Source organism: Cetorhinus maximus, chromosome 23 (assembly GCF_964194155.1).
Source record: "Cetorhinus maximus chromosome 23, sCetMax3.hap1.1, whole genome shotgun sequence".
Lineage (NCBI taxonomy): Eukaryota > Metazoa > Chordata > Chondrichthyes > Lamniformes > Cetorhinidae > Cetorhinus > Cetorhinus maximus.
In genome coordinates, this window is record NC_135901.1 from 36,821,806 (window position 1) to 36,848,022 (window position 26,217).

General features: G+C 45.1%; 2 protein-coding genes, 1 long non-coding RNA gene and 1 other non-coding gene across 6 annotated transcripts in view; 3 read left to right on the top strand and 1 right to left on the bottom strand.

Moving 5' to 3' along the window:
• Positions 1-598: 598 nt before the first annotated feature.
• Positions 599-26,217, top strand: part of LOC144697569 (uncharacterized) — a 721,063-nt gene continuing 695,444 nt past the window's right edge. The window contains exon 1 of the long non-coding RNA XR_013580391.1: positions 599-841. This is a non-coding gene — a long non-coding RNA (uncharacterized LOC144697569). The remainder of the gene's footprint in view (positions 842-26,217) is intronic.
• LOC144697466 (uncharacterized) lies at positions 2,977-5,088 on the top strand. Its single transcript, XM_078569441.1, has one exon. The coding sequence runs from the start codon at positions 3,040-3,042 to the stop codon at positions 4,468-4,470; it is 1,431 nt and encodes a 476-aa protein (XP_078425567.1). The 5' UTR covers positions 2,977-3,039; the 3' UTR covers positions 4,471-5,088.
• The window catches only part of LOC144697492 (uncharacterized), a 756,645-nt gene continuing 739,425 nt past the window's right edge, over positions 8,998-26,217 (bottom strand). For 2 of the 3 annotated variants that reach the window (XM_078569498.1, XM_078569497.1), the window contains exon 2: positions 8,998-10,193. In XM_078569498.1, coding sequence (XP_078425624.1) covers positions 9,160-10,113 — 954 coding nt within the window. In that variant the 5' untranslated portion in view covers positions 10,114-10,193 and the 3' untranslated portion in view covers positions 8,998-9,159. Of the gene's footprint in view, positions 10,194-12,068; positions 12,174-13,403; positions 13,506-13,824; positions 13,982-26,217 lie in introns of those variants that run through there. The other variant, XM_078569495.1, reaches the window with a different exon arrangement.
• trnak-cuu (transfer RNA lysine (anticodon CUU)) lies at positions 24,191-24,263 on the top strand. Its single transcript has one exon. It is a non-coding gene; the product is annotated as a tRNA-Lys (tRNA).

The window sequence follows — 26,217 nt, forward strand, 5'->3', positions numbered from 1 at the left end:
GGCTCCATTCCTCTCCTGCACTCGGCCCTTTCTCACTCGCTGGACTTTCAACACGATATAAACAAAAAACTGCGGATGCTGGAAATCCAAAACAAAAATAGAAATACCTGGAAAACTCAGCAGGTCTGACAGCATCGGCGAAGAAGAGCAAAGTTGACGTTTCGAGTCCTCATGACCTTTCAACAGAACTAAGTAGAAATGGGAAAGGGGTGAAATATAAGCTGGTTTAGGTTTAAGGGGGGGGGGGGGGGGGGGGAGGTGGAAGAAGGTGGGGGGCGGTTGTTGGGAAAGCAAGTAGTGATAGGAGGACATGACATCTTTTGGGTATCTCCTCCTATCACTGCTTGCTTGTCCCAACAACCCACCACCCCCTGCTTCCCCCCCCCGCTTAAACCAGCTTATATTTCACCCCTTTCCCATTTCTACTTAGTTCTGTTGAAGGGTCATGAGGACTCAAAACGTCAACTTTGCTCTTCTCCGCCGATGCTGCCAGACCTGCTGAGTTTTTCCAGGTAATTCTGTTTTTGTTTTGGACTTTCAACTCGACCGGCTTCATCCCGGTCCCACACCCGCAATGCGCATGCTCCACTTCCAGCCGGGCTCCGCCCACCGTTCACTCCGATTGGCTGGAGGACCAGCCGCTCCCGTTAGGTCCTCCAGCCCCGCCCCCTCTTCCTATTGGTCCGGAGCTGCCTTCAATCATTGTGAGCTAGAGCATGCGCAATCCACGGAGGCAGACGGGATGTGAGTTCGAGCGAGCGGATTTAAAATGCGGGTTTAAAAAGACCAAGTGCGGATCCAGAGCCGAAAATAAACCTGTGTACAGAGATAGAGCCGGCGGGTGAGTTGTTAGGTTTCAGAAAGTCACGGTTTCGGCCCCAAACCGTCAATGAAGAAACATCGCCGCGTTCGCTCGGCTCTGGAGAAATGTCCGAGTGAACGGCCGCCATCTTTATCCGGGCAATTTAGAGCGAGGCGCGCATGCGCGACCCCATCCTCACGGGGACACAGCAACAACCCGAGGGAGACATTCATCAAATGTGTGTTCACCAGGAGTTTTAGATCAGCAACAAGAGAATTATAAACCCACAGTCACTCAGTAGTACAGAATTTAAGTATTGCTGAAAAGAGACATACTGTTGAAGCTTTTCCTGTTGCTCTCATTCGGACAGATGAAAGAAAACCAAAGTTCAAACAACAATTTACACAGCATGAGGAAAGGGTGATGACTGGTTGGCCAGTCGGCTCTGATAGGTCAAGGCGTCAGCATGGGGAATTCACCAGGGAGCCATTATCGCCCCCCCCGTGCTTTTGTTTATTTCGAAAAATGGTGCCATGCCTGGACATGATCCTTCTTGCCTGCAGAGGTCAGGTCCCTGTGTTTGAATATATGTAGCTTCTAGCAAGCGTAAGCAGGACACATTACGAGCCCGACTGATAATCTTTGAAATTGGTATTCTTGCGCCTGTCCTGATGATTACAAGATAAAAAGTTTTGATGGAATGCCACATTTATCACCAATACTCAAGTATCTTCAAGGAGGAAATTGTGTTAGACAGAAGGAGGGGTGTAGGGGGAGAATTTCAGAGCTTGGGGACGAGTGAACTGAAGGCACGGTCACTAATGGTGGAGCAATTAAAATAGGGAATATACAAGACCAGAATTAGGGCAGTGCAGATATCTCAGAGGGTTGTGGGGTTGCAGGAGATTACAGAGATGGGGAGGGGTGAGGCCATGGAGGGATTTGAAAACAAGGATGAGAATTTTCAAATCAAGTTGTTGCTTAACCGGGAGGCATGGTAGGTCAGGAAGCAGATGGGTGACAGAGGAACAGGACTTGCTACGAGTGAAGACACAGACAGCAGATCTTTGGATGGCTTCAAGTTTACAGAGGTAGAATGTGGGAGACCGGCAAAGAGTGTGTTGGAATAGTCAAGTCTGGAGGTAACAACGACAGAGATGAGGGTTTCAACAGCAGAAGCACTGAGACAGGGTGAGGTCAGGTGATGTTATGGAGGTGAAAACAGGCCGTCTTAGGGATGGCACAGATATGAGGTCAGAAACTCATCTCGAGATCAAATGTAACACCGAGGTTGAGAACAGACTGGTTTAATCTCAGCCTGTTCCCAGGGAGAGGGATGGAGTTGGTATCTGGGAAATGGAGATTGGAGCAGGGAGTGAAAACAGTGTCTTCAGTCATCTCAGTGTTTAATTGGAGTTAATTAGGCATCAGGAAGAGAAGCAGGAACCAGAATGGGCCATGAGACTGATCCCAGGTTTAACTTAGTTAGAGAGGGAGAGAAGGAAGGAAGGAAATCCTGGGAGGTTTGGAGAAACCACCTTCACGATCACTCATTAAATCTCCACACAGTAAGTTTTGGACACAAGGTTAACATCTGCTATTCTGTATGGTCGGTCAGGGGGTTTCGGATTAATGTTTTGTCACGAATAATGACAGAAGTGAATGATCAAAAAAATTGTTATCTCCAGTTGTAGAAATTTGTTAAAAATATACAGAAAGAATTGTCCAAAGCTGTATTTGGATTTCAGCACAGGGGAGTGACAGTGTGTGGGAGCAGCAAGAGAGGAAAAAATGTTCCATAGAAACTAGAAGTGTCTGTTCTGAATTTCTATCCTGTTCTTACAGTGATGACTTTTGTAACCTCCTTTTACAGAGAATTAAAAGGGGAGGATTTGCCGATGGGAAAGTCAAACCAAACATCACATCAAGATCTGACAGAGTCACTCGATTCATCAGGACCTTAGTACAGTTGATCATTGAATGTGGAGGGAGAAATGTTTGTCTGTTCTGTCTGTGGGAAAAGATTTCAAACATCAGTGTGACTGGAAAAGCACTGAGACACAGACACCCCGAGTGAGAGTGTTCCAGTGAACTGACTGTGGAAAGAGCTTTAACCAATTACACAGCCTGACAAAAAACATCACACTATTCACAGCAGGGAGAAACTGCACATGTTCTGCTGTGAACAAGGCTTCAACTGATCATCAAACCTGGAGAGAGAGAGGGACACAGGCACCATGGAGAAACTGTGGAAATGTGGGGACTGTGGGAAAGAATTCAATTACCCATCCCAACTGGAAATTCATCAACGAAGTCACACTGGAGTGAAACCGTTCACCTGCATTGAGTGTGGGCAGGGATTCACTCAGTCAGCCTACCTACTGAGACACCAGCGGGTTCACACTGGAGAGAGGCCATTCACCTGCCCTGAATGTGGGAAAGGATTCACTGGGTCCTCTGAGCTGCTGAAGCACCAGCGAATTCACACTGAGGAGAGGCCGTTCAGCTGTACTTCCTGTGGAAAGAGGTTCAGGTCTTCCTTCCATCTCAAAGTACACCAGCGAGTTCACACTGGGGAAAGGCCATTTACTTGCTCCGAATGTGGGAAGGGATTCATTCAGTCAGCCTACCTGTTGAGACATCAGCGGGTTCACACTGGGGAGAGGCCATTCACCTGCTCTGAGTGTGGGAAAGGATTCACTGGGTCCTCTGACCTCCTGAAACACCAGCGAATTCACACTGGAGAGAGACCATTCAGCTGTACCTCCTGTGGAAAGAGATTCAGGTCTTCATTCAACCTCAGTGTACACCAACGAATTCACACTGGGGAGAGGCCATTCACCTGCTCCAAGTGTGGGAAGGGATTCACTCAGTTATCCAACCTGCAAACACACCAGCGAGTTCACACTGGGGAGAGGCTGTTCACCTGTTCCGAGTGTGGGAAGGGATTCACTCAGTTATCCAACCTGCGAACACACCAGCGAGTTCACACTGGAGAGAGACCGCTCACCTGCTCCGAGTGGGGGAAGGGATTCAGTCAGATATCCAACCTGCAGACACATCAGCGAGTTCACACTGGAGAGAAACCATTCACCTGCTCCGAATGTGGGCAAGGATTCACTCATTCAGCTTACCTGCTGAGACACCAGCGAATTCACACTAGGGGGAGGTCATTCACCTGCCCTGAATGTGGGAAGGGATTCACTGGGTCCTCTATCTTGCTGAAGCACCAGCGAATTCACACTGAGGAGAGGCCGTTCAGCTGTATTTCCTGTGGAAAGAGATTCAGGTCTTCATTCCACCTCAAAGTACACCAGCGAGTTCATACTGGGGAAAGGCCATTTACTTGCTCCGAGTGTGGGAAAGGATTCATTCAGTCAGCCTACCTGTTGAGACACCAGCGAGTTCACACTGGGGAGAGACCATACACCTGCCCTGAATGTGGGAAAAGATTCACTGGGTCTTCCGACCTGCGGAAGCATCAGCGAATTCACACTGGAGAGAGACCATTCACCTGCTCTGACTGCAGGAAGAAATTTACTCAGTTATCTCACCTACTGACACACCAGCGAATTCACACTGGGGAGAGACCATTCACCTGCTCTGAGTGTGGGAAGGGATTCACTCAGTCATCCCACCTACAGGCACACCGGCGAGTTCATAAGTGACTGCAGGAGTTGGATTCTGCTGTCATTGCTGCTGTTAATCACATCCAGGACTGAACCATGTTCATTCTGACAATTGGGGTTTGTTCCTGCTGATGTTAACCTTATAAAACCTTCAGAAATTTATGGAATATTGTAAGAATAGCTCAGTCTCTCTCTTATGAAGAAAGCTTCCATATCAGCTTGCTGGCTGACAAACACAGGGCAGGCCTGTTATCTCTGCCAAGGACATGTCTCTAGCACAGGCCCTGAAACAAGACATTTCTAACCCTGATACGATTGGATCTCATGACCCATACGTAAACCAACTGTCTGTGTAAAGGTTAAAACAGGCTCTCAAGAGCACAGAGATATTGACGTGATCCACACTGGCTTCAGCCCAACACCCACACTCTGGCTCACACCAGTTAACCGTTCAGAGGAGACTGACACCACCAGCTACAGAGATCAGCACTCACTCTGCGTCGTCCGTCCGTTTGTCCTCTGGGATCAGTAAACTGTTCTCACCTGTCACGGGTCATGTGTTTTCCTGTCTATTTAGCCTCTGCATCATATTTAAACTCTTGCTTCTCAATAAACTATTTTAAAATCACTTCTGAACTCGATCCTCTTTTCAGGTAATCTGTGACTCCCGAACCTAAATCTTATAAGTGGTGTTAGGAGTGGGATCACAGGGGTTGAGATCATAGGCTTGAGAAGCAATTGTCTTGGTTGAACATGAATGGAGAAGTTCCTAAGTGAAGCCAGGAGTATACAATGGCATTGACACATTATAGGGAGCGACTGATAGATAGTCTCACAGAGAAAACAGGTGGGCCGGGGGTGAGGGATACCCTGGGGATTGGTGAAGAGTGTGACCGGGATTACGAGTATATCCTTAATGCAATTTCTAAAGAGGGTCAGAAAGGACAAATTAAGTTGAAGAAGGTCCAGAATCAGTTAGAAAATATCCACAAGGTGGAGGTGGGTGAACAGAGAGCTGGAGAATCTTTAAACTCCCTGCATGAACTTTTGTTTGAACCAGATGTAATTACAACATGTCAATAATTTAGATTGTGTGAGATGATCAGCAGGTGGGGAGGATGAATCTAAGTTGATAGTTATCACATTTTAGTGGAAAAGTTTTCACATTTATTCTGGGTGGCAGCTCAAGGGTTTGTGTTGCTGATTCTGATCATTCTAGTAACTTTAGTGTGTTATCTACAGTTTGTAATCAAGAAATTAGGAAAACAAGCTCAGAGCTTAGAAATAGTGAGGTTAGTCAGAAAACAGTTGTGTGAAATCAATAAGGATATTCCCTTCACAAGGGGGTGATCAACAACCTTATAAAATCTTCAGAAATGTATTGAATATCTCTGTCTCACTCTCTGTCTGTCTCTCTCATGAAGAAAGCTTCCTGGGTTGAGAAACCCAGGACAGTGAGGCCTGTTTCTCTGCCAAGGACATGTCTCTGGCACAGACCCTGAAACAAGACAAGCTTGATAGGGTGGGAGGAACTCATGACCCATACATAAACCAACTATCTGAGTAAAGGGTAAATAGGATGTCCCAGCAAGTGATGAGCCACAAAATGATCTCATGGGCTTCCGATGGAAATAGGAGGGGTGACCTTGAATATCTGTCCCTTGTTAATTGAATAAGTGATTGACATGTCCCCGAGAAACAAGGTATATAAATTGTTTTTGAGGGGAAAAAATTACATCAGACAGTAAAGACATTCTTGAAGTGATCCATCCTTCCGCAGATACTCCACTGGAATTATGAAGAGACAAGTTTGTAGGTTTGGCCTAATGTACAATGAATGATGACAGTTTAATAGTAGAAAACTACACTAAAGCCCCTGTACCAACAAAGGAAGTGTGTGTTGCCATGTCTGCGAACACATGGACCCCACACGTTAACATCGATCAGTCCAAATCACTTTGGAAAGTTACTTGTGGATCTGCTTCCACCAGTCATTCAGACAATGTGTTCCAGATCATCAGAACTCACTGAGTAAAATAATCTCTCCTCATCTCCATCCTGGATTCTTTGCCAATTATTTTAAAGCTGTGTTCTGTGGTTATCGACCATCCTGCAAATGAAAACAATTTCTCCCTGTGTGGATGAAAACTCCTCAAAAATCTCTGCATCTCTATTAAATCACCCCTTAACCTTCTCTGCTCTAAAGAGAACAATCCCAGCTTCTCCAGTCTCTCCACAGAACTGAAACCCCTTATCCCTGATACTATTCTGGGAGATTTTCCTCACACCCTCTCCAAGGCCTTGACATCTTTCCTAAAGTGTGGTGCTCAGAATTGAACACAATATTTCAGCTGAGGATTAAGCAGTGATTTATAAAGATTCAGGATAACTACCCTGCTTTTGTACTCCTTGTCTCCATGAATAAGTCGAGGACCCCATTAGCTTTTTATTAAACAGCTTGATCAGCTTGCCCTTTCACATTCAAAGATTTGTGTTCATACTCTCCCAGCTCACTCTGTTGCTGCACTCTGTTTAAAATTGTACCATTTAGTTTATTCTGCCTCTCCTCATTCTTCCTCCCAAAACACATCATTGACTGTGAATCACTTTGGGATGTTCTGGAGTCTGAAAGATGATAAATGAACACAGGAAATTCCTTTCTCTTCTGCAATTGATTTAAAGTTGTAGATTTTGCTCCGAAGGTTAAATTGGGATTGATATTCAAAGTTAACTGTTTAACCCCAGCAACAATTTCGGCTGGGGGGTCAGTGATTTAAGAGGAAAGATCCCAGACAGTATTTCTTCAAGGTACACTGCAGGCCCGACAGCTCAATCAGCTCCACTCTCAGCTCAGGAGAGCTCAACAACTCCACATCCTGTCCACAGGGGAGTTCTCCTGGTGCAGTGGGACCAACATTCGTGCTTTAATTAACGCCAAAAAAAACTAGATTAATCAGTTAGTCTGATTGCTGTTTGTGGAATCTTACTGTGCACAACTGTCGTGAAACAGAAACAACTTGTATTTATAAAATACGTTTAATGTAAGAAAATGTGCCAAGGCTGTTCAGAGGAGTTGCACAAAGAAAAATCTGACAGCGAGTCACATGGGGAGATTATTAGAGTAAATGGACAGAACCTGGATTGGAGAGGCAGATTTTAACAAACATCTTTAATCAGGAGAGAGAGGTGGAGAGGTTTAGGGAGGAGATTTAAGAGCATCATAGGTAGGCACAGCCATCAATGGTGGAGTAATTAAAAGCAGGGATGTTCCAGAGGCCAGGATGAGAAGAGTGCAAATATCTCAGAGGATTGTGTGACTGGAGGTTACAGAGATAGGGAATGACGAGACCATGGAGGGATTCGAAACAGGATTCCGAATTTTAAAATGGAGGCACTGGTGGACCAGGAGCCAATGTAGATCAGTGGGCACAGGGATGATGGGTGAAGGGGACTTGATGTGAGAAAGTCCAAGGTCAGCAGAGTTTTGGATGATCTCATGCTTCTGTGTAGGAACGGGGAGAATGTGAGAGGCTGGCCAGGAATGTATTGGAATCATCAAGTCTAAAGGTAACACGGACATGGATGAGGGTTTGAGCAGCAGATGAGCTGGGGGTGGAGTGGAGACAGGCAACGTTATGGAGATTGAAATATCTGGTGTTAGTGATGGTGTGGATATGTGGTCAGAAACTCATCTTGGGGTCAAATATGACACTAAGATTGAGAACAGTGTGGTTCAGCCTCAGACAGTTCCCAGGGAGAGGGATGGACTTGGTAGTTAGGAAACAGAATTTGTAGTGGTGACCGAAGACAATGGCTTTGGTCTTCCCAATTCTTAATTGAGGAAATTTCTTCTTATCCAGTACTGGATGTGGGATAAGCAGTTTGATAATTTAGTAACAGTGGAGGAATGGAGAGGGATGGTGGTGAGGTAGAGCTGGGTGTTGTCAGTGTACATGTGAAAACTAACACCGTGCTTTTGGATGATGTCACCTAGTGGCAGCATGTAGATGAGAAATAGGAGGGGCCAAGGATAGATCCTTGGGGGACACCAAGTACAAGGACTTTAGAGAGGAAAGGGAGGTTGGAGATGGGGCAGAAGTTTGCAAAGATGGTGGGGGGGTCACGGGTTGTTTTTTTAGGATGAGTGATGACGGTGGATTTAGAGGTGAGGGAGACAGTACCAGAAGAGAGAGAGAACCATGAACAATATCAGCAAACTTGGAGAAGTTGAATGGTCAGTAATTTAGTGAGAATAGGGTTGATAGAGCAGAAGGTGGGTCTGATGAACAAGATGAGCAGTGAGAGGGCATGAAGGGAGATGGGAGAGAAACCAAAGAAAGATGTGGGCTCAGGGCTCAGACAAGGGGGATCTTTAGAGACAGTTTGTCCCGGTGGGCTAGTGGAAGGGAGGGAAGCAGCAGAGGCAGCTGATCAGATTGTCTCAATCTTAGTGACAAAGAAGCTCCATGAGCTCCTCACACTTGTTGTTGGAGGAGAGGATGAAGGAGATGGGAGAGGGAGAGTCCTTCAAAAGGAATTAACTTGTGTTGGAGGCATTAAAAAGATTCAACACAATGTGCTCAACACAAAGCTGATTTATTTGACTTTATCCAGAATATTAACACCTATAACTGAACTGGAGATTATTAACATCAGCAGAAACAGACCCCAATGAATATTCTTTCATTCTGGATGTGACAAACAGAAAAATCTACTCAATGTTATGAGTTACTTGTGAACTCGCTGGTGCCTGAGCAGTGCAGATGACTGAGTGAATCTCTTCCCACACTTGGAGCAGGTGAACGGCCTCTCCCCAGTGTGAACTCGCTGGTGCACAGTGAGATTAGCTGATTGCCTGAACCCAGTCCCACAGTGAGAGCACCTGAACGGTTTCTCGTCGGTGTGAACACGTTGATGGGACATCAGTTCCCCGGAACTTTTGTAGCACTTCCCGCAGTCTGGACATTTGAAAGGTCTCTCCCCAGTGTGAACTTGCTGGTGTCTCAGCAGATGGGATGATTGAATGAATCCCTTCCCACACTCGGAGCAGATGAACGGTCTCTCTCCAGTGTGAACTCGCTGGTGTTTCAGCAGGTTGGGTGACCGAGTGAATCCCTTCCCACACTGGGAGCAGATGAATGGTCTCTCCCCAGTGTGAAGTTGCTGGTGTTGATGCAGCCCTGATGATCGGGTGAACTCCTGCCCACACTTGGGGCAGGTGAACGGTCTCTCCCCTGTGTGAATTCGCTGGTGTTCTAGTAGCCCTGATGATCGTGTAAATCCACTCCCACAAACAGGGCAGGTGAACGGCTTCTCCCCAGTGTGGACTCGCTGGTGTCTCAGCAGGTGGGAGGAATGATTGAATCCCTTCCCACACTTCAAGCAGGTGAACGGCTTCTCCCCCGTGTGAATTCGCTGGTGTCTGAGCAGGTTGGACGAATGATTGAATCCCTTCCCACACTCGGAGCAGGTGACTGGTCTCTCCCTGGTGTGAACTCGCTGGTGTGTCAGCAGGTTGGATGATCGAGCGAATCCCTTTCCACACAGGAAGCAGGTGAACGGTCTCTCCCCAGTGTGACTGCGCCGATGAGTTTCCAGCTCAGATGGGAATCTGAATCCCATTCCACAATCCCCACATTTCCACGATGTCTCCCCAGCATGAACGGTGCTTTGTCCGTCCATGTTCAATAGGGCGACTCCGTCAGATCCTGATGTGATTTTGGTTTGAGTTTCCCGACTGCAAATCCTCCCCTTCTAACACCCTGTGAAATTGATTTAAAACAGAAAAAAGGGAGTGAGAGAGAACCCACAAAAACACAAAGGCAGGTTGTGAAATTGAGCTGAATGAATCTGGTAATTTGTGAGGCCGGCACTAGGAAAAAGTGACCACGAAAACTGCCGGATTGTCATAAAAACCCAACTGGTTCACTAATGTCCTTCAGGGAAGGGAACCTGCCACCTGGACTGGGCTACACAAGACTCTGGTCTCTATAAGAACTGAAGAAACTGGAACAAGAGAAGGCCTAACATCCCATCGAGCCTGCTCCACCACTCAATACGATCGTGGCTGATCGTGGGCTTCAACTCCACTTTCCCACCCACTTCCCATATCCCTCGACTCCCTGAGAGACCAAAAATCTCTCCATCTCAGCCTGAAATATATTCAATGATGGAGCATCCACAACTCGCTGGGCTGGGCAATTCGATGTGACAGAGAGAGAAGGGGAGTGGGAGAAAGCAAGAAAGAGAAAGGGAGTGGGGGAGAGAGAGAGTGAAGGGGAGTGGGAGAGAGAGAAAGAGAAGGGGAGTTGGAGAGAGAGAGGGGGGAGTGGGAGAGGCAGAGAGAGAAGGAGAGTGGGAGAGACAGAGAGAAAAGGGGAGTGGGAGAGAGAGGATGGAGTGGGAGAGGCAGAGAGAGAAGGAGAGTGGGAGAGACAGAGAGAGAAGGGGAGTGGGAGAGGCAGAGAGAGAAGGGCAGTGGGAGAGGCAGAGAGAGAAGGGCAGTGGGAGAGGCAGAGAGAGAAGGGCAGTGGGAGAGGCAGAGAGAGAAGGGCAGTGGGAGAGACAAGGGGTGAGGGGCGGGTTTTTATAAACCTACAACTAAACCTTGGATTAAATTTCCTGAACCACTAACCTTCACCCCTTGGAAGGACCAGGGTAGCAGGTATATGTGAACACCATCACCTCCAAGTTCCCCTCCAAGTCACACACTGTCCTGACTTGTCTGACATCCAATACTGGATGAGCAGAAATTTCCTCTATTTAAATATTGGGAAGACTGAAGCCATTGTCTTCAGTCCCCAATACAAACTCCACTCCTTAGACACTTACTCCATCCCTCTCCCTGACAACTGTCTGAGGCTGAACCAGACTGTTCACAACCATGGTGAAATATTTCACTCCAAGATGAGCTTCCAACCACATATCCACATCATCACCAAGACCGCCTATTTCCACCTCAGAAACATCGCCCAACTCCACCCCAGTCTCAGCTCATCTGCTGCTGAAACTCTCATCCATTCCTTTATTACCTCTAGACTTAACTATCCTAACACATTCCCGGCCGGCCTCCCACATTCAGCCTCCCTGTAATCTTGAGGTCATCCAAAACTCTGCTGCCCGTGTGCTTACTCGCACCAAATCTTGTTCACCCATCACCCCTGTGCTCACCAACCTACAAAGGCTTCCTGGTTAAGAAGCACCAAAATTTTAAAATTCCCACCCCTATTTTCCAATTCCTGTATGGCTGCTCCCTGTTGCTGGAATCTCCTCCAGCGTCACAACCCTCTGAGATATCTGTGTTCCTCTAATTTGGCCTCCTGAGCATTCCTGATTTTTATTCTTCCACATTTGTGCCCATCCTGTCAGTTTCCAAGGCGCCAAGCTCTGGAATTCACTCCCTGAACCTCTTCCTCTCTACCTCATTTAATTTATTCTCTAAAACCCACCTCTTTGACCAAACGTTTGGTCATCTGCCCTAATATCTCCTTATGTGGCTCAGTGTCAAACCTTGCTTTGCAACATTTCTGTTGGAACATTGTCTTACAGTAAAAGTGCTTTATAAATTGTTGTTGTTGATTTGGACATATATCACTGTCCCTTCATCATCACTGGGTGAATAACCTGTAACTCCTTACCTAACAGCATTGTGGAGCACCTTCACCACACGGACTGCAGCGGTTCAAGAAGGTCAAACATCATCTTCCCCACAGGCAACTGAAGGTCACAATAGGCGCTGGTATCTGTGGAGAGAGAATGAATTTTTTTTTTATTCAGGTGGGTGTCAATGGCTATGCCAGCATTCAGAGGGCAGCTAAGAGTCAACCATGTGTAGGCCAGACCAGGTAAGGACAGCAGATTTCCTTCCCTAAAGGGCATCAGTGAACCAGATGGGTTTATACAACAATCATTTGATTATTAATTCCAGTCTTTTTTTTTATTGAATTGAAATTCCACCATCTGCCATAAGGGGATTTGAACCCGGGTCCCCAGGATATTGTCCCAGGTCTCTGGATCACTAGTCCAGCAACAATACCACTACACCATCGCCTCCCCTCAGGGAGTAAAAATGCTACAGAATTTGATGGTCAGTATAAGCTCATAAGTGGAAGAGAAATGGACTATAGTGTAGGAAAAACAATTCCTAACTATGAAAGATACTGTGGGGAGATAAAGCTGGGAAACCAGCAGCACATGGTCAGGGGATGGGCATCGGTGGAAACCTCATTTAGACACAGTCGACAGAACAGTAAAATACTAAACATAACTCAAATACATCCATTATTAGAGACAGGGGAAGTTAAAAATGGCAGACAGGTGATCAAGGAGGGCAGAGGTGAAACAGAGCAATGGATGGACATGGATTCAGATCCACAGTAAAGGAGCCACACCAGCCCCAGAACTCTGGAACCTCGCACAGATACAGAGCATAGAACTAAACGCTCTAAATTGTAGGTGGATGGTGAAAAACAGTCAACTCTGAAACAGTTTCAGTTTTCAACTTTAAAATCTCCTGCTGGAGCCTGCAACTGGAAAGATATCAGAAGCACTGGAGTCAGAGAAAAATCTCCCAGTTGAGGAAATACCTGGGGAGCAGGGTGATGTCACAGACACGAACACAGAACATCTGGGTCTGTGCAAACCAGTGATCACCACACATTATGAAGGATGTGAGGGTCCTTGAGAGGGTGCAGAGGAGATTGACCAGAATGGTTCGAGGGATGAGGTGTTTTAATTGTAAGATTAGGTTCGAGAAACTGGGGTTGTTCTCCTCGGAGTAAAGGAGCTTGAGGGGAGATTTGAGAGAGGTGTGCAGGATTATGAAAGGTAGTTAAATAAAAGCTGTTCCCATTAGCTGATTATGAAAGGATTAAGGGACAGAGTTTTAAGATTTTAGGCAAGATCCACAAGGGGGATGCCAGGAAGAGATTTTTTACCCAGTGACTGGTAATGACCTGGAACCCAATGCTTACATTCAAAGGCTGATGATATTCAGGTCCTGGTGAAACAAGTGACTTTCAGATTTTGATGTGTTGTTTGGTTTGAGTTTCTCGTCTCCCTCCTCTTCTAACATCCTGTAAATAGAGTTCACAAAATCCATCACTGTCAGTCCAGGACAGAAATTCAGAAAGAACAAACGTTTCTCTTGGTTTGAGTTTGCTGTGTGTAAATCCTCCCCTTCTAACCCCCTGTAAAAGGAGTTTCCAAAATCCATCCCTGTCAGTCCAGGATAGAAATTCACAACATTCTCTCCTTCTGTTATCTGGACCAGGATGACCGCGCATGCGCCCTATTGCACATCGCCCCCTAAAGATGGCGGCCGTTACCCCGGATCTGGCGAAGGGAGAAATCCAGACTTTTTCGGCCCGTTCTCTGCAAACACAAGACCGGTACCTTGTTATTTTAGGTTCTGCGGCCTGCACTGTGTCATTATGAAGCCTCCCTGTCCACTCCGCTGGCTCCATTCCTCCTCACACACCCACTAACTCTGTTAGTTTGCTCCGCTCGACAATCTCTCACCCGCTCTAAGCAGCTTCAGTCACAGACCATCACTGCGCATGGCCATGAAACAGACCACAATGCGCATGCCCCAGCGCACAAAGCAATGCGCATGCGCATAGCGCTGCTGTTGTGCGGATAATGCATACTCTGTGCAGCAGCAAATGCTGGTTGGCTGCTCCGCCATTGAAAGACCTTATTGTATAAAAGGAACCCATGTCGTGTAATCAGAATACGATGCGTGTCATAGGGGCAAGAGATAAAATTGTTGAATCAATTGATACAGCGGCCAAGTTGCTCCGGGCTCCACCACAATTCTCCCCTGGTTGTAATGAACAACAGAACAAACCCCTACAGTTAAATCTGATCTCAGTGGAGTCTCAGCAAATGGGGTGAGCTAGTGACTTTTCCCCCTATACATGGAACATTTAAACCGTGTCATGCCAGTATCAATGCTCTGATTGTGGATCAAATCCTTTGAACTTTTAAAGTTGGAGTGTTAACGTGTGGGCAAACTGAATAAAGCCCTTTGCACACGTGAAGTATCTGAACGGTCTCCCACCAGCGAGACTGTGTTGCTGTGTCAGTAAATGGGATGAGAGTGAATTCCTTTCCATTTCCAGCTGGTGAACACTTTTTACAGTATCAGTTTACCTACACGTTTTTCAGCTCAGACATGGATCTCGAAATCTACTGGTAACAGGTTCCACATTCTTAGCATTACATAAGAACAAGCAGCAGGAGTAGGTCATTCGGCCCCTCAAATCTGCTTCGCCATTTAATAAGATCATGGCTGATCTGATAGTCACCTGAAATCTGTACCACACCTATCCCCAATAACCTATGCTTACCAAAAATATATTATTCTGCCTTAAAAATATTCAAAGACTCTGCTTCCACAGCCTTTTCAGGAAGAGAGTTCCAAAGTTTCACTACCATTTGAGAGAGCAAAAATTCGCCTCATCTCCGTTTTAAATGGGTGACCCCTTATTTTTAAAAAGCGATCCCGAGCTCTAGATTCTCTCACAAGAGGTAACATCCTCTCCACATCCACCCTGTCAAGTACTCTCAGGATCTTATATGTTTCACTAATCAGATAAAGTAAAGCAAAATACTGCGGATGCTGGTTATCTGAAATAAAAACAGAAAATGTTGTAATTCTCAGCAGACCTGATCGTATCTGTGGAGAGAGAGACATAGTTTTCATTTCAGGTCTGTAACCTTTCATCAGAACTGCACTGCATCTAAAATGTTAATTATGCCTCTCAATCCAAAGATGCTGCCAGATGTGTTAAGGGAACTCAAGAAAGAAATGGAAATCCCCTTGAGGAATGGAATCCAAGGCGAATGAAGGATGAACCGCCCGATTGACCAGAGACATTCAAGGCACCTGTCCCTTCTTTTAGACACTGGAACAGTGACTCTGATGTCATCAGTAAAATAAACTGATCTGACACATTGAAAGGATTCTCGTTACTGCACATCAGGAATTCAAACCTAATATCGGCTTCGGGACTACAGGATACTTGGTAACAGACAAGACAGCAAAAGACTCGAAGGGAGACGGCACCAGTTGTCGGAGAGCCGATTCTGGTGACATTGATGTGTCTGCAGTGTGTGGGATCAAACTGTTTCCACATAACCACAATGAATGCCCCACCCTTTATTTTGGAAGAGTAAAACTGCAAGAGAACGACAGTCATCTGGGTAGCAGCAAACTGAAGATTACACTCACTGTCACCCTGGTTGGGATACCTTATAGGCGGGGCTTGTGTAAGTGTCTGGCGCAATTGGTCAGCGTGTTTGCCTGTGAGCTGAAAGGTTGGTTATTGATGACCACCCAGGGGATGAAGCTTTTTACTGTTTTTCCCCCTCATCACCAATCACTGTCACACAGTTCCGGGTTGTCACTGGGTACTTGGGCTGCAAGATAACATCCTCAAAACGGTGGTAGGTCTTTTGTTGTCCAGTGAGCTCCCACAAAAACAACTTATTTTTAAAATTAATTTTTCTGTCAAATATAATGAGAAAAGATTTGGATCCACTCTGTCCCTTCACCTAACCGATTAGAAATCCATGTAATTATTGGAATCAAACGAACCAATCAATTATTCTCTCTTCCTCAGTTCCACAGTGAGTGGGACAGGGAAAAGCAGAAAAGCAGCAATATTCTGGCCTCACACTCTCCAATCACCCGCTGCCAGCAGAAAGCGGCGGCTGCAGTTTCAGTCAGCGGGTTACTGCCCATCTCTGGGACGCGAGATACTGCAACCTGCGCCAAACCCCCCAAAACACCGAGCACAGGCTCAGGAAAACTCAGTTACATTATATTCCGGTCACTAAACCTCCGAGCAGCATTTACAGAATACCCGAGTGAGTGAGTCACAAATAAAAGTCACACCAACTTTCTAAATCTTTCCATTGTAAAATTCCTTCATTTTATTGAAAAGCTGGCTGTTGTGAATCTGAAAATGAGCACCATGGGATTAGTGTTACCGAGTGACTTGTGTTCCATTGTTTGTCCGTCAGGTTTGTAATTCAATTTGTGTTGGATATTGAAGTGAATCTGATTTCAATATGAGACACAACGCATGTAAATATTAAATGCAGGAGAAAATCCTGAGGAAAATGGATCACAGTATTTGGAAGGAGGTGCAGCTAAGAAGTGGAAGATGTGAATGATGTTATTGATGATTGAGAGGAATGCTTTGCAACCTTGGGGCTTTTGTAGGCCGACTACGTCCCACACTTTAAAATTCCGACCAAACTGAGGTATCAGGTGGAAAGCAACAGGTTTCTTCATGTATGTTGGGAAACAGCTTTTCACATGCCTGGCTGGCTCAGTAGAGCATGAGACTCTTAATCTCAGGGTTGTGGGTTCGAGCCCCACGCTGAGTGCTGTAATAGTTTAAAAATCTGAATAAGAGTCATATGGATAAGAAATATTGACCCTGTTTCTCCCTCCAGCTGCTGAGTTTTTGCAGCATTTTCTGTGTTTGTTTCAGATTTCCATCATTCGCAGTAATTTGCTTTTATCTTTTTACTTTTAAATCTTGCTGCTTAAAAAAAAACACCAACTAATCACTGCGGCTCACTGAAAGCAACTGACACACATCAAATTCAAAGCACTTTCATATCGCATCTGTTTCTGCTTTTGTCCCTGCCTCGCCTCCAGCTCCCTCTGCCCGTCCAGCTCCCTGGTCAATTGCTTGATGCAGACACAGTCAGTTCATGGGAATGGGTAAAACTCGTAGGTAAATAGACATCTGGACCTCATCTTCCTGGTTCTCCCAGATACTGATTACAGGAATGTGCCCAGTGCCGATTATCCACAGTCACTCTCTCCTCCCAGTTGTTCAGCTTTGAAATTGATTTTCACACTGGGTTTCAATGTGAAGAAAGCAGAGCTGTGACCAGCTTATATTGTTCAGCAGATATACTGCAAGAAGGTACATAACAGGCTGATGATAAAAGTGCTCTTTGGACACGGTGAGCTCCAGTGAAGGATTGACACCATTAATGTGACGTTCAATTGGTCTTGTAACAAATCTCGTGCTGGAAATGACAAGAAAACTCGCTGAATTTGCTCCGTGTTTAGGTTTCAAAAGAGCCTAATATAAGGTAAGAAAGTAGATCTCGCTCGAGTGGGTTAGAAAATGGCAGAATGACTCATGCTGTTGGGAAACATAAAATTATAGAAAGTCACGGCTCAGAAAGAGGCCATTCGGCCAGGCGTGCTGCTTTCAAAAAGCAGTAGTGATTGGTTGATCCATCAGAAGTGATATTTGTGCAAACAGTAGGCAGCAAAATTCGTACTTCTCCCGCCCATATTTTGCCTCACACCAACATTTCTATCGTCAGTGCGTTGCAACCACCTCTTCTTCCTTCATTCCCTCACTCCACTTGAACCAAGTGTGATGTTTTCCAGCTCTGAGGCGAAACTTAAACTCTTACTCCTCTGATTCTGGTGAAGCTTTTAAATGGTTACAATCAATGAGTAATTAACACTCGTTTTCAAAAAAACTCGACATTCCCTAACCAAGAATTGAACCCAGGCCACAGTGGTGAAAGCACTAAATCAGAGCCACAAGACCACCAGAGAAATGCTGTAAATGGTTTTTTTTCTGATTTGGCTTATCTATGCTGCTTTTGCCTATTGTTTTTCAGTTCAGATCTCTTTCACCACAAAACTGCCTGTTTAGGTTCAAGATAAACAACTTCCTCAGCCAATGAAAACAACGGTTGCTGTGAGCTGGAACATGAAATCGACAGTGAGGTGAAATAGTCCCACAAGCTGCTCATGTCCAACTTTCAATTTCCAAAACTCTCCACCCTATTCGCTGTTGGTCCAATGGAAGCGCCAATCCCAAGTCACTGGACATCAGGGAAACGACCAATAAGGCTTGACATTTGGATTATGGAGGCAACTTTTGACATTTTTTTTCCATTCCCGATCTCTTTCACCAGAGACAACTTTCGCCGACCAAATGGTCTGTTTAGGTTGAAAACAAGTGACTTCTTCCCCAATAAGAAGAACCATTGCTGTTAGCTGGAACATGAAATCGATACTTTCCTCCTTTGAGACAGTTCTTAAAGCCTCCCCCTTTGACCGAGCTTTCAGTCATCTGACCGAATATGAGGCTCGGTGTCACACTTTGTTAGATAATGATCCTGGGGAACGCCTTGTGACGTTTCATTAGGTTAAAGGCGCTTTATAGATATAATGTTGTTATAGGATATATATAGAAAGGGCCAGTCTCCTGTTTTATCCTTCACGCTGATACTTTTCTCTGTGACATTTTAACATGAATTCGCACAACTAATGTGAATCAAGTTGCGACGTTAAAAACGTTTTCACCCCCTCAGGGACTGAACCACATTGACAATCGCAGAGAAACAGACACAGAGATATACACCGAGAATGACAGAGGCCTAAGGAGAGACACACACCCAGAAAGCAAGGATGTCACCAACTTGGCTCAATGTTTGTTCCATTTCCGAAAGCAAATTCCCTGAATGCTGACAAATGAATGGAATTCAGAAAATACGGACGTATTTGGATGGGTTTCCTTCTAATTAACTGATAATTAATTTGGTTAAAATCAAAAATGGTGAAAACTTTAGTCAGCAGGATTCCAACCCTTGTGTTCATATTTACAACAAACGTTAATCATCGAACTTTCGCTCACACTCAAATAAACACGCTTGGATAATGCTCTTGCCAGGTTTCAAACTACAGCTCCATCATGTGTGAAGCGAATATGACCCCACTCACCTCTATAAACCCTGCGCTGTAAAGATCCCAAAGGAGCTGTCTGGAATGTTAAACGGTGACGTCATGCAGCAGCACTTTGGGTCTTTGTTTTGAAGAAATGGAATTCGGCTGTTCTCATTAGGAATGCTGGAGACAGACTGATCAACAATGTCATCATCAAATGGTACAGCTCAGTAAGAGGACCTTCCACCCATCATGTCTATGTCAGTTTTGCACAAAGAGCTTTATAATGAATGACAATTTCCTACTGTTTCTCTTCAACCCTGTTTTCTTTTCACTTTCAAGCCATTGTGGAATTCCCATTTGGAAACTCGGAGTTAAGAAAACCAATATTGAAAGTTTCAGCTGGTTCCTCACCTGAGCAAATATGTCAGACTTGCTCTGGGCACTGATGTTTGCAGTGCTTTATATTGGTCAGAAGTTTAAGGCAATATAATTTGCAGGCTAACCTGGATCTTTTATTAAATTCATTCATGGGATGTGGGCTTCGCTGTCTGGGCCAGCATTTATTGTCCATCCCTAATTGCCCTTGGGAAGGTGGTCTGCCTTCTTGAACCGCTGCAGTCCATGTGGTGTAGGTACACCCACAGTGCTGTTAGGAAGGGAGTTCCAGGATTTTGACCCAGCGACAGTGAAGGATCGGCGATGTATTTCCAAGTCAGGATGGTGAGTGACTTCAAGGGGAACTTCCAGGTGGTGATATTCCCATCTATCTGCTGCCCTTGTCTTTCTAGCTGGTAATAGTCGTGGGTTTTGACGCTACTGTCTAAGGAGCCTTGGTGAATTCCTGAAGTGCATCTTGTAGATGGTACACACTGCTGCTACTGTGTGTTGGTGGTAAAGGGAGTGAATGTGGATGTGATGCCAGGGAAATGGACTGCTTTGCTCTGAACGGTGTCCAGTTTCCTAAGTGTTGTGGGTACTGCATTCATCCAGGCAAGTGGGGAGTACTACATCACACTCCTAACTTGTGCCTTGTGGATGGTGGACAGGCTTTGGGGAGTCAGGAGGTGAGCTATTCGTTGCATGATTCCCAGCATCTGACCTGCTCTTGTAGCCACAGTATTCATATGGCTAGTCCAGTTCAGTTCCTGGTCAATGGTAACCCCCAGGATGTTGATAGCGAGGGATTCAGTGATGGTAATGCCACTGAACATCAGGGTGCGATGGCTGGATTCTCTCGTGTTGGAGATGGTCATTGGCTGACAATTATGTGGTGCGAATGTTAGCCCAGGCCTTGCTGCATTTGGATATGGACTGCTTCAGTATCTGAGGAGTCGCGAATGGTGCTGAACATTGTGCAATCATCAGTGAACATCCCCACTTCTGACCTTATGATGGAAGGAAGGTCATTGATGAAGCAGCTGAAGATGGTTGGGCCGAGAACACTATCCTGAGGAGCTCCTGCAGTGATGTCCTGGAGCTGAGATGACTGACCTCCAACAACCACAGCCATCTTCCTTTGTGCTAGGCATGACTCTAACAAGTGGAGAGTTTCCCCCTGATTCCCATTGACTCCAGTTGTGCTAGGGCTCCTTGATACCGCACTCGGTCAAATGCTACCTTGATGTCAAGGGCTCTGATCTCGGGAGTTCAGCTCTTTTGTCTATGTTTGAACCAAGGCTGTAATGAGGTCAGGAGCTGAGTGGCCCTGGAAGAACCCAAACTGGGCATCAGTGAGCAGGTTATTGCTAAGTAAGTGCCGCTTGAGAGCACTGTTGATAACCCCTTCCATTACTTTGCTGTTGATGGGGAGTTGACTGATGGAACGGTAATTGGCCGGGTTGGATCATTCTCACTCTTTCATTCCCAGTTTGGTGGGAAGAACGAGGAGAGACAGCATAAACTGTAGGGTTCCGGGGAAAAGGTCAGATAATGGCAATGACAGGACGGGCAGAAAGATTGCTTTCTCTGCTGTAGCCATTGTATGAATTCATACAAATAATGCTGTGCTATGGTCTAGTTCTGTAGTCGTGGCCGAGTGGTTAATTCACTGAATTAGAAATCTATTGGGGTTGCTCTACACAGGTTCGAATCCCACGTTTCAAATTATTTCTGGTTTTCACTGCGCGCAGACAGAGTTAATTATCGTTTGAAAAGAGATCCAAACACATACGTGATCTTTTATTTCCATTCATTGTCAGCAAATCTCCAGCAGGAAATGGAAAAAAATAACTGAGCCAATTTGGTGATATGATTTCATTCTGGCATTTGCCTCGCCTTAGGCCCCTGTCGCTCTCGGTGTATATCTCTGTTTGTGTTCCTCTGTGTGGGTCAATGTGGTTCAGTTCCCTGAGGGTGTGAACACAAACAATATTCACATTAGTTGTGCAACTTCACATTGCAATGTTACAGTGAAAAATATCAGGATAAAGAGCAGTTTGTCTCTTTCTATATATGGACTACAACAACAAATTGTATTTAATAAAACTCCTTTTACCAAATGAAACATCACAGGGCGTTCCCCAGGATCATTATAAAACAAAGTGAGACACAGAGCCTCATATTCGGTCAGATGACTAAAAGCTCGGTCAAAGGGGGAGGCTTTAAGAGCTGTCTTAAAGGAGCAAAGTATCGATTTCATGTTCCAGCTAACAGCAATGGTTCTTCTCATTGGTGAAGATGTCATTTGTGTTCATCCGACACAGACCATTTGGCCTCTGGTGAAAGAGATCTGGAATGGAAAAATGCTAAAAGCAGCTTCCATATGCTAAACTGCTGGGTTAGTGGTTAGAATGCAATAATTTTATCAGCACAGCCTGTGTTCGATTCCTGGGTAGGGATTTGAAACTTATTCCTCCTGGGCGAGCTGTTCAAATCAATCTGATTGATTTGCTGGTTGAAAATAACACGGTTTAGCTCTGCTAGAATTGGTGGAGTGAGAGTGGAAGTTTCACATCAGAGCTGGAAATGTCACAAGGGCAAAACTCGGGAATAAATACAGAGTTGGAGTGAAGGAGCGAAAATAAAAGAGAAGAGCTGTGATAGGTTACAAAGCACTGACTCTGGAGCTGGTGGTGCGAGGCAGAATATTATTCCTGTATTACCTTTGTTACATGCAGCTCTAATTTCCTGATTTATCCCATGTCCAACATTACCACTGCACTTTGGTGGCCTATAAACAACGCACGCCAATGTTTGCTGCCTCTTGCTGTTTCTTAGCTCCACCCAAACTGATTCTACATCTTGATCCTTCAATCTAAGATCCTGTCTCACTAATGTGCCGATCTCGTTCCTTATTAACAGCGCGACCCCACCTCGTTTTCCTTTTTGCCCGTTCTTCCTAAATGATGAATATCTTTGAGTATTCAGATCAACCAATCATACTGCTCTTTAAAAGCAGCACACATGGCCGAATGGCCTCTTTCTTTGCTGTAACTTTCTGTCATTTCATGTTTCCTTACACCACGGTTAAGATGAACTTTCTTATCTTCCTTGAGATGCTTTGAATTCACGACACTAAGCAAATTCAGCGAGGTTTCTTATAATTTCTAGCACAGAATTTGGAACTGGACTTGTTGAACGACAACTAAATGGTCTCGATCATTAGATGCAGCTCACCGAGTCCCAGCAGGCACAGTGAACATCAGCCTATTATATACATCTTGCTGTACATCTTCTGAGCTATAAGCTGATCACAGCTCCACTTTCTGCACATCAAAAGACAGTGTGAAAATAAGCACAATTTCAAATCTTAACAAGGTGCATATTTGTGATTTTCTGTGTGTGTCAATGTGGTTCAGTTTCCCATTTTTACCACCCAAACACTATCCATGTTCGTTCTGTGGCTTCATATTATATGATACAGAGAGAAAAAGAAAACATCAGTTTTAAAAGGTGCAAGAGGACATTTCTCTCTTTTCTTTGAGTGGAGACTGTTCAGTAACTAAATGTCCGGATGTTACAAAGTGGATGATGATTGAAGTTTTCACATGATATTATTAAGTAGCTGAGGACACTCGAGGGGCCGAATGGCCAATTCCTGATCATAATTTTTTATATTCTAATTCAGTGTCAATGCTGGTGTCTAATCTGAATGTGTCAGTGAGGCCGAGCGGGCTCAGCCGCTGGTTCAGGTTTCGATCTCTCTGGTGATTTGGGCTTTACTCCCACCGCTGCCAAACTTTCTGGCGTTTTGTTATTTGAGGCACTTCCAAAAGATTCTCCATGCGGTGAAGGGGCAGCTGAGCTGTGCAGTGTTGTATTTCAGTTGGAAGAATGAGGAGAGACAGTGTAAATCCCAGGGTGACTGGGAAAAGGTGGGACAATGACACGGACTGGAAGACCTTCTTTCACTGGAACTCCCTGTATTCATTCTATCATTTTAAACAAACAACATGCAGCCTTTACCCAGTTGTCCTGGCCGAGTGGTTGAGGCGTTTTTCCATGTGGTTCGAATCCTGCCAACTCCCTTCTTCTCATTCCTGATTGACACAAACTGTCTGCAGAATAAATTATCAGTCAAATGAAAAAGAAAACCACCCAAACACCCCCGTGTTTCTAACTTCAGTTCATCTGCAAACATTCACTACATTTGGAGTCTGAAATGGAACAATAATTGGCCAAGTTGGTGACATCCTTGTTTTCTGGGTGTTTGTCTCTCCTTTGGCCCCTGTCACTCTCGGTGTATGTGTCGGTGTGTGTTCCTCTGTGTGTGTCAATGTGGTTCAGTTCCCCGAGGGGATGAAGACACATTCACTTCATAAACTTGATTCACATTAATTCTGCAGCTTCTTATTAAAATGTCAATGAGAAAAATATCAGGATGAAAGATGCAAGAGGAGTTTGCAATGCTGGGATGAGGTGCAGCTAAGAAGTGGAAGATGTGAATGATGTTATTGATGATTGAGTGGAATGCATTGCAACCTTGGGGCTTTTGTAGATCGATCACCTTCCACACTTTGAAATTCAGAACAAGCTGAGGCTCCAGGGAGGAAGCAACATTGATCGCCCTGAATTTTCGGAAGGGAAATGATGCATGTGTGTGCTTGGCTAGCTCAGTTAGTAGAGCATGAGACTCTTAATCTCAAGGTCATAGTTTCAAGCCCCATGCTGGGCGCTGCCATTTTTTTTAAAGCTTTGCTGCTTTCATGGGTGATCTCCAGCTCTCCATTCCTCCAGCAGTGTCACCGCTCAAACTGAGCCTTTCTCCATCCCACTTTGTTAATATCACAGCCGCTGGGTTCTGAGTGAAAACAGCCTTGGCTTCACTGGAAGTCAGAGAGTTTCGTGCTTCGGATTTGATGCTTTCACCGCCGTAGCCCAGGTTCAACTCCTGATCAGAGGAAAACCTTTTTTTCTTACCGCCGTGTGAACTGTCACAGTGCACAGGAATTCATCGTTTAAACTGTTAAAGCGAACTTGAAATTTAATGTAGGGAAGTGTGAAGTGATTCATGTTGGTCGGCAGAATGAGGAGAGGCAATATCAAATAAAGTGTACAATTCTGAAGGGGTTTCTCTGTTCCACAGCGAGTGGTTAGGATCTGCAATGTACTACCAAAGAGTGTGGGGGAGGCAGATTCGATCGCGGATTTCAAAAGAGATTTGGACAGAAAATGCAGGTCTCCGGTGAAAAGGCGGGGGACCATAACATTCTTACATGAAGTTGCACAACTAATGTGAATGAAGTTTGTGATGGTAAAAAAATTGTTCACCCCTTCAGGGAACTGAACCACATTGACACACACAGAGGAACACACACAGACATATACACCGAGAGTGACAGAGACCCAATGAGCCACACACACCCAGAAATAAGGATGTCACCGACTTGTCCAATTATTGTTCCATTTCAGACTGCAGATTTGGTGAATGCTTTCAGATGAACGGAAAAGAGGAAACGCGTACTCAATTTGAGGTGGTATCTGTTTGTCCATCTGGGGCTGCTAAATATTTGGCAGCAGTGGAATTCGAACCCACATCCCCATAGAGACTAAAGCTTTAAAACAGTGCCTCAGACCGCTCGGCCAAGCTTCCACATCGCTGGAATCTATTAATCATTTCCTTCATTGGTATTGCCACGAAATAGAACAAAAACAACAGAGTGCGAATGGACCATTCAGAACCTGGAGCCGGCTCCGTTAGTTAATCAGATGATCCTGCACTTTGTAACAAACAGAAATCATCTCCACTCAGAAACACAATGAGCTGCAGTGAAGGGTCGGCACCATTTAAACTGTCATTGAACTGGTCTGGCTCCAAATCTCCTGCGGGAAATGATAAGAAAACTTCTCACTTAATTCACTCTGGGTCTTGACTTCAGAAGGACAGGCCACAAGGTAACAAAGTACATTTCGATAGAATGGGTTATAAAATGGCAGAATAACTGGGAAAGAGCATCCGTGGTGTTGGGAAACATAAAATTATAGAAAGTTACAGGAAAGTAAGAGGCCATTCGGCCCTGGCGTGCTGCTATCAAAGAGCAGTTGTGATTGGTTGATCAGGAGTGGTCAGTTACTCTTCCATTTCCAACTGCGAATTTAGTGAATGTTTGCAGATGAACAGAAATAAGAAACACGGGCTATTTGGTTTTTATTCCAATTAACCGATAATTAATTCCCTAGACCATCAGTTAAAATCACTTGGCCACAACTACTTCGTGAAATTGATCTGTTGTTTGTATAAAATAATAGAATGGATACAGGGAGTAACAGAGAAAAAAGACTTTCAGTCCCTGCCATTAACCCAACTTAGACTGACTCTCTCCATTCTCCAAACCAAAATGCAACACAGATCAGCCATTCCCTGGCCGCGCGGAGGATTTTTTGGAAGTGTCTCAAAAACAAACCACTGGTAAGTTTAACAACCGCGGGAGTGTAGCCCAAATTACAGGAACCTAGACCCGCACCTTAGTCCACTCAGCCACTCAAACACAGTCAGAGCAGAAACAACCATTACCTTGACCGGCATTGGCACTGAATTAGAATATGCAAAATTTATGATCAGGAATAGGCCATTCGGCCCCTCGAGTATTCTCAGCTACTTAATAAGATCATGTGAAATCTTCAATCAT

What these genes read in the sequence shown, in the direction of transcription:
- LOC144697466 (XM_078569441.1), top strand. Translation starts at nt 3,040, where the DNA reads ATGGAGAAACTGTGGAAATGTGGGGACTGTGGGAAAGAATTCAATTAC.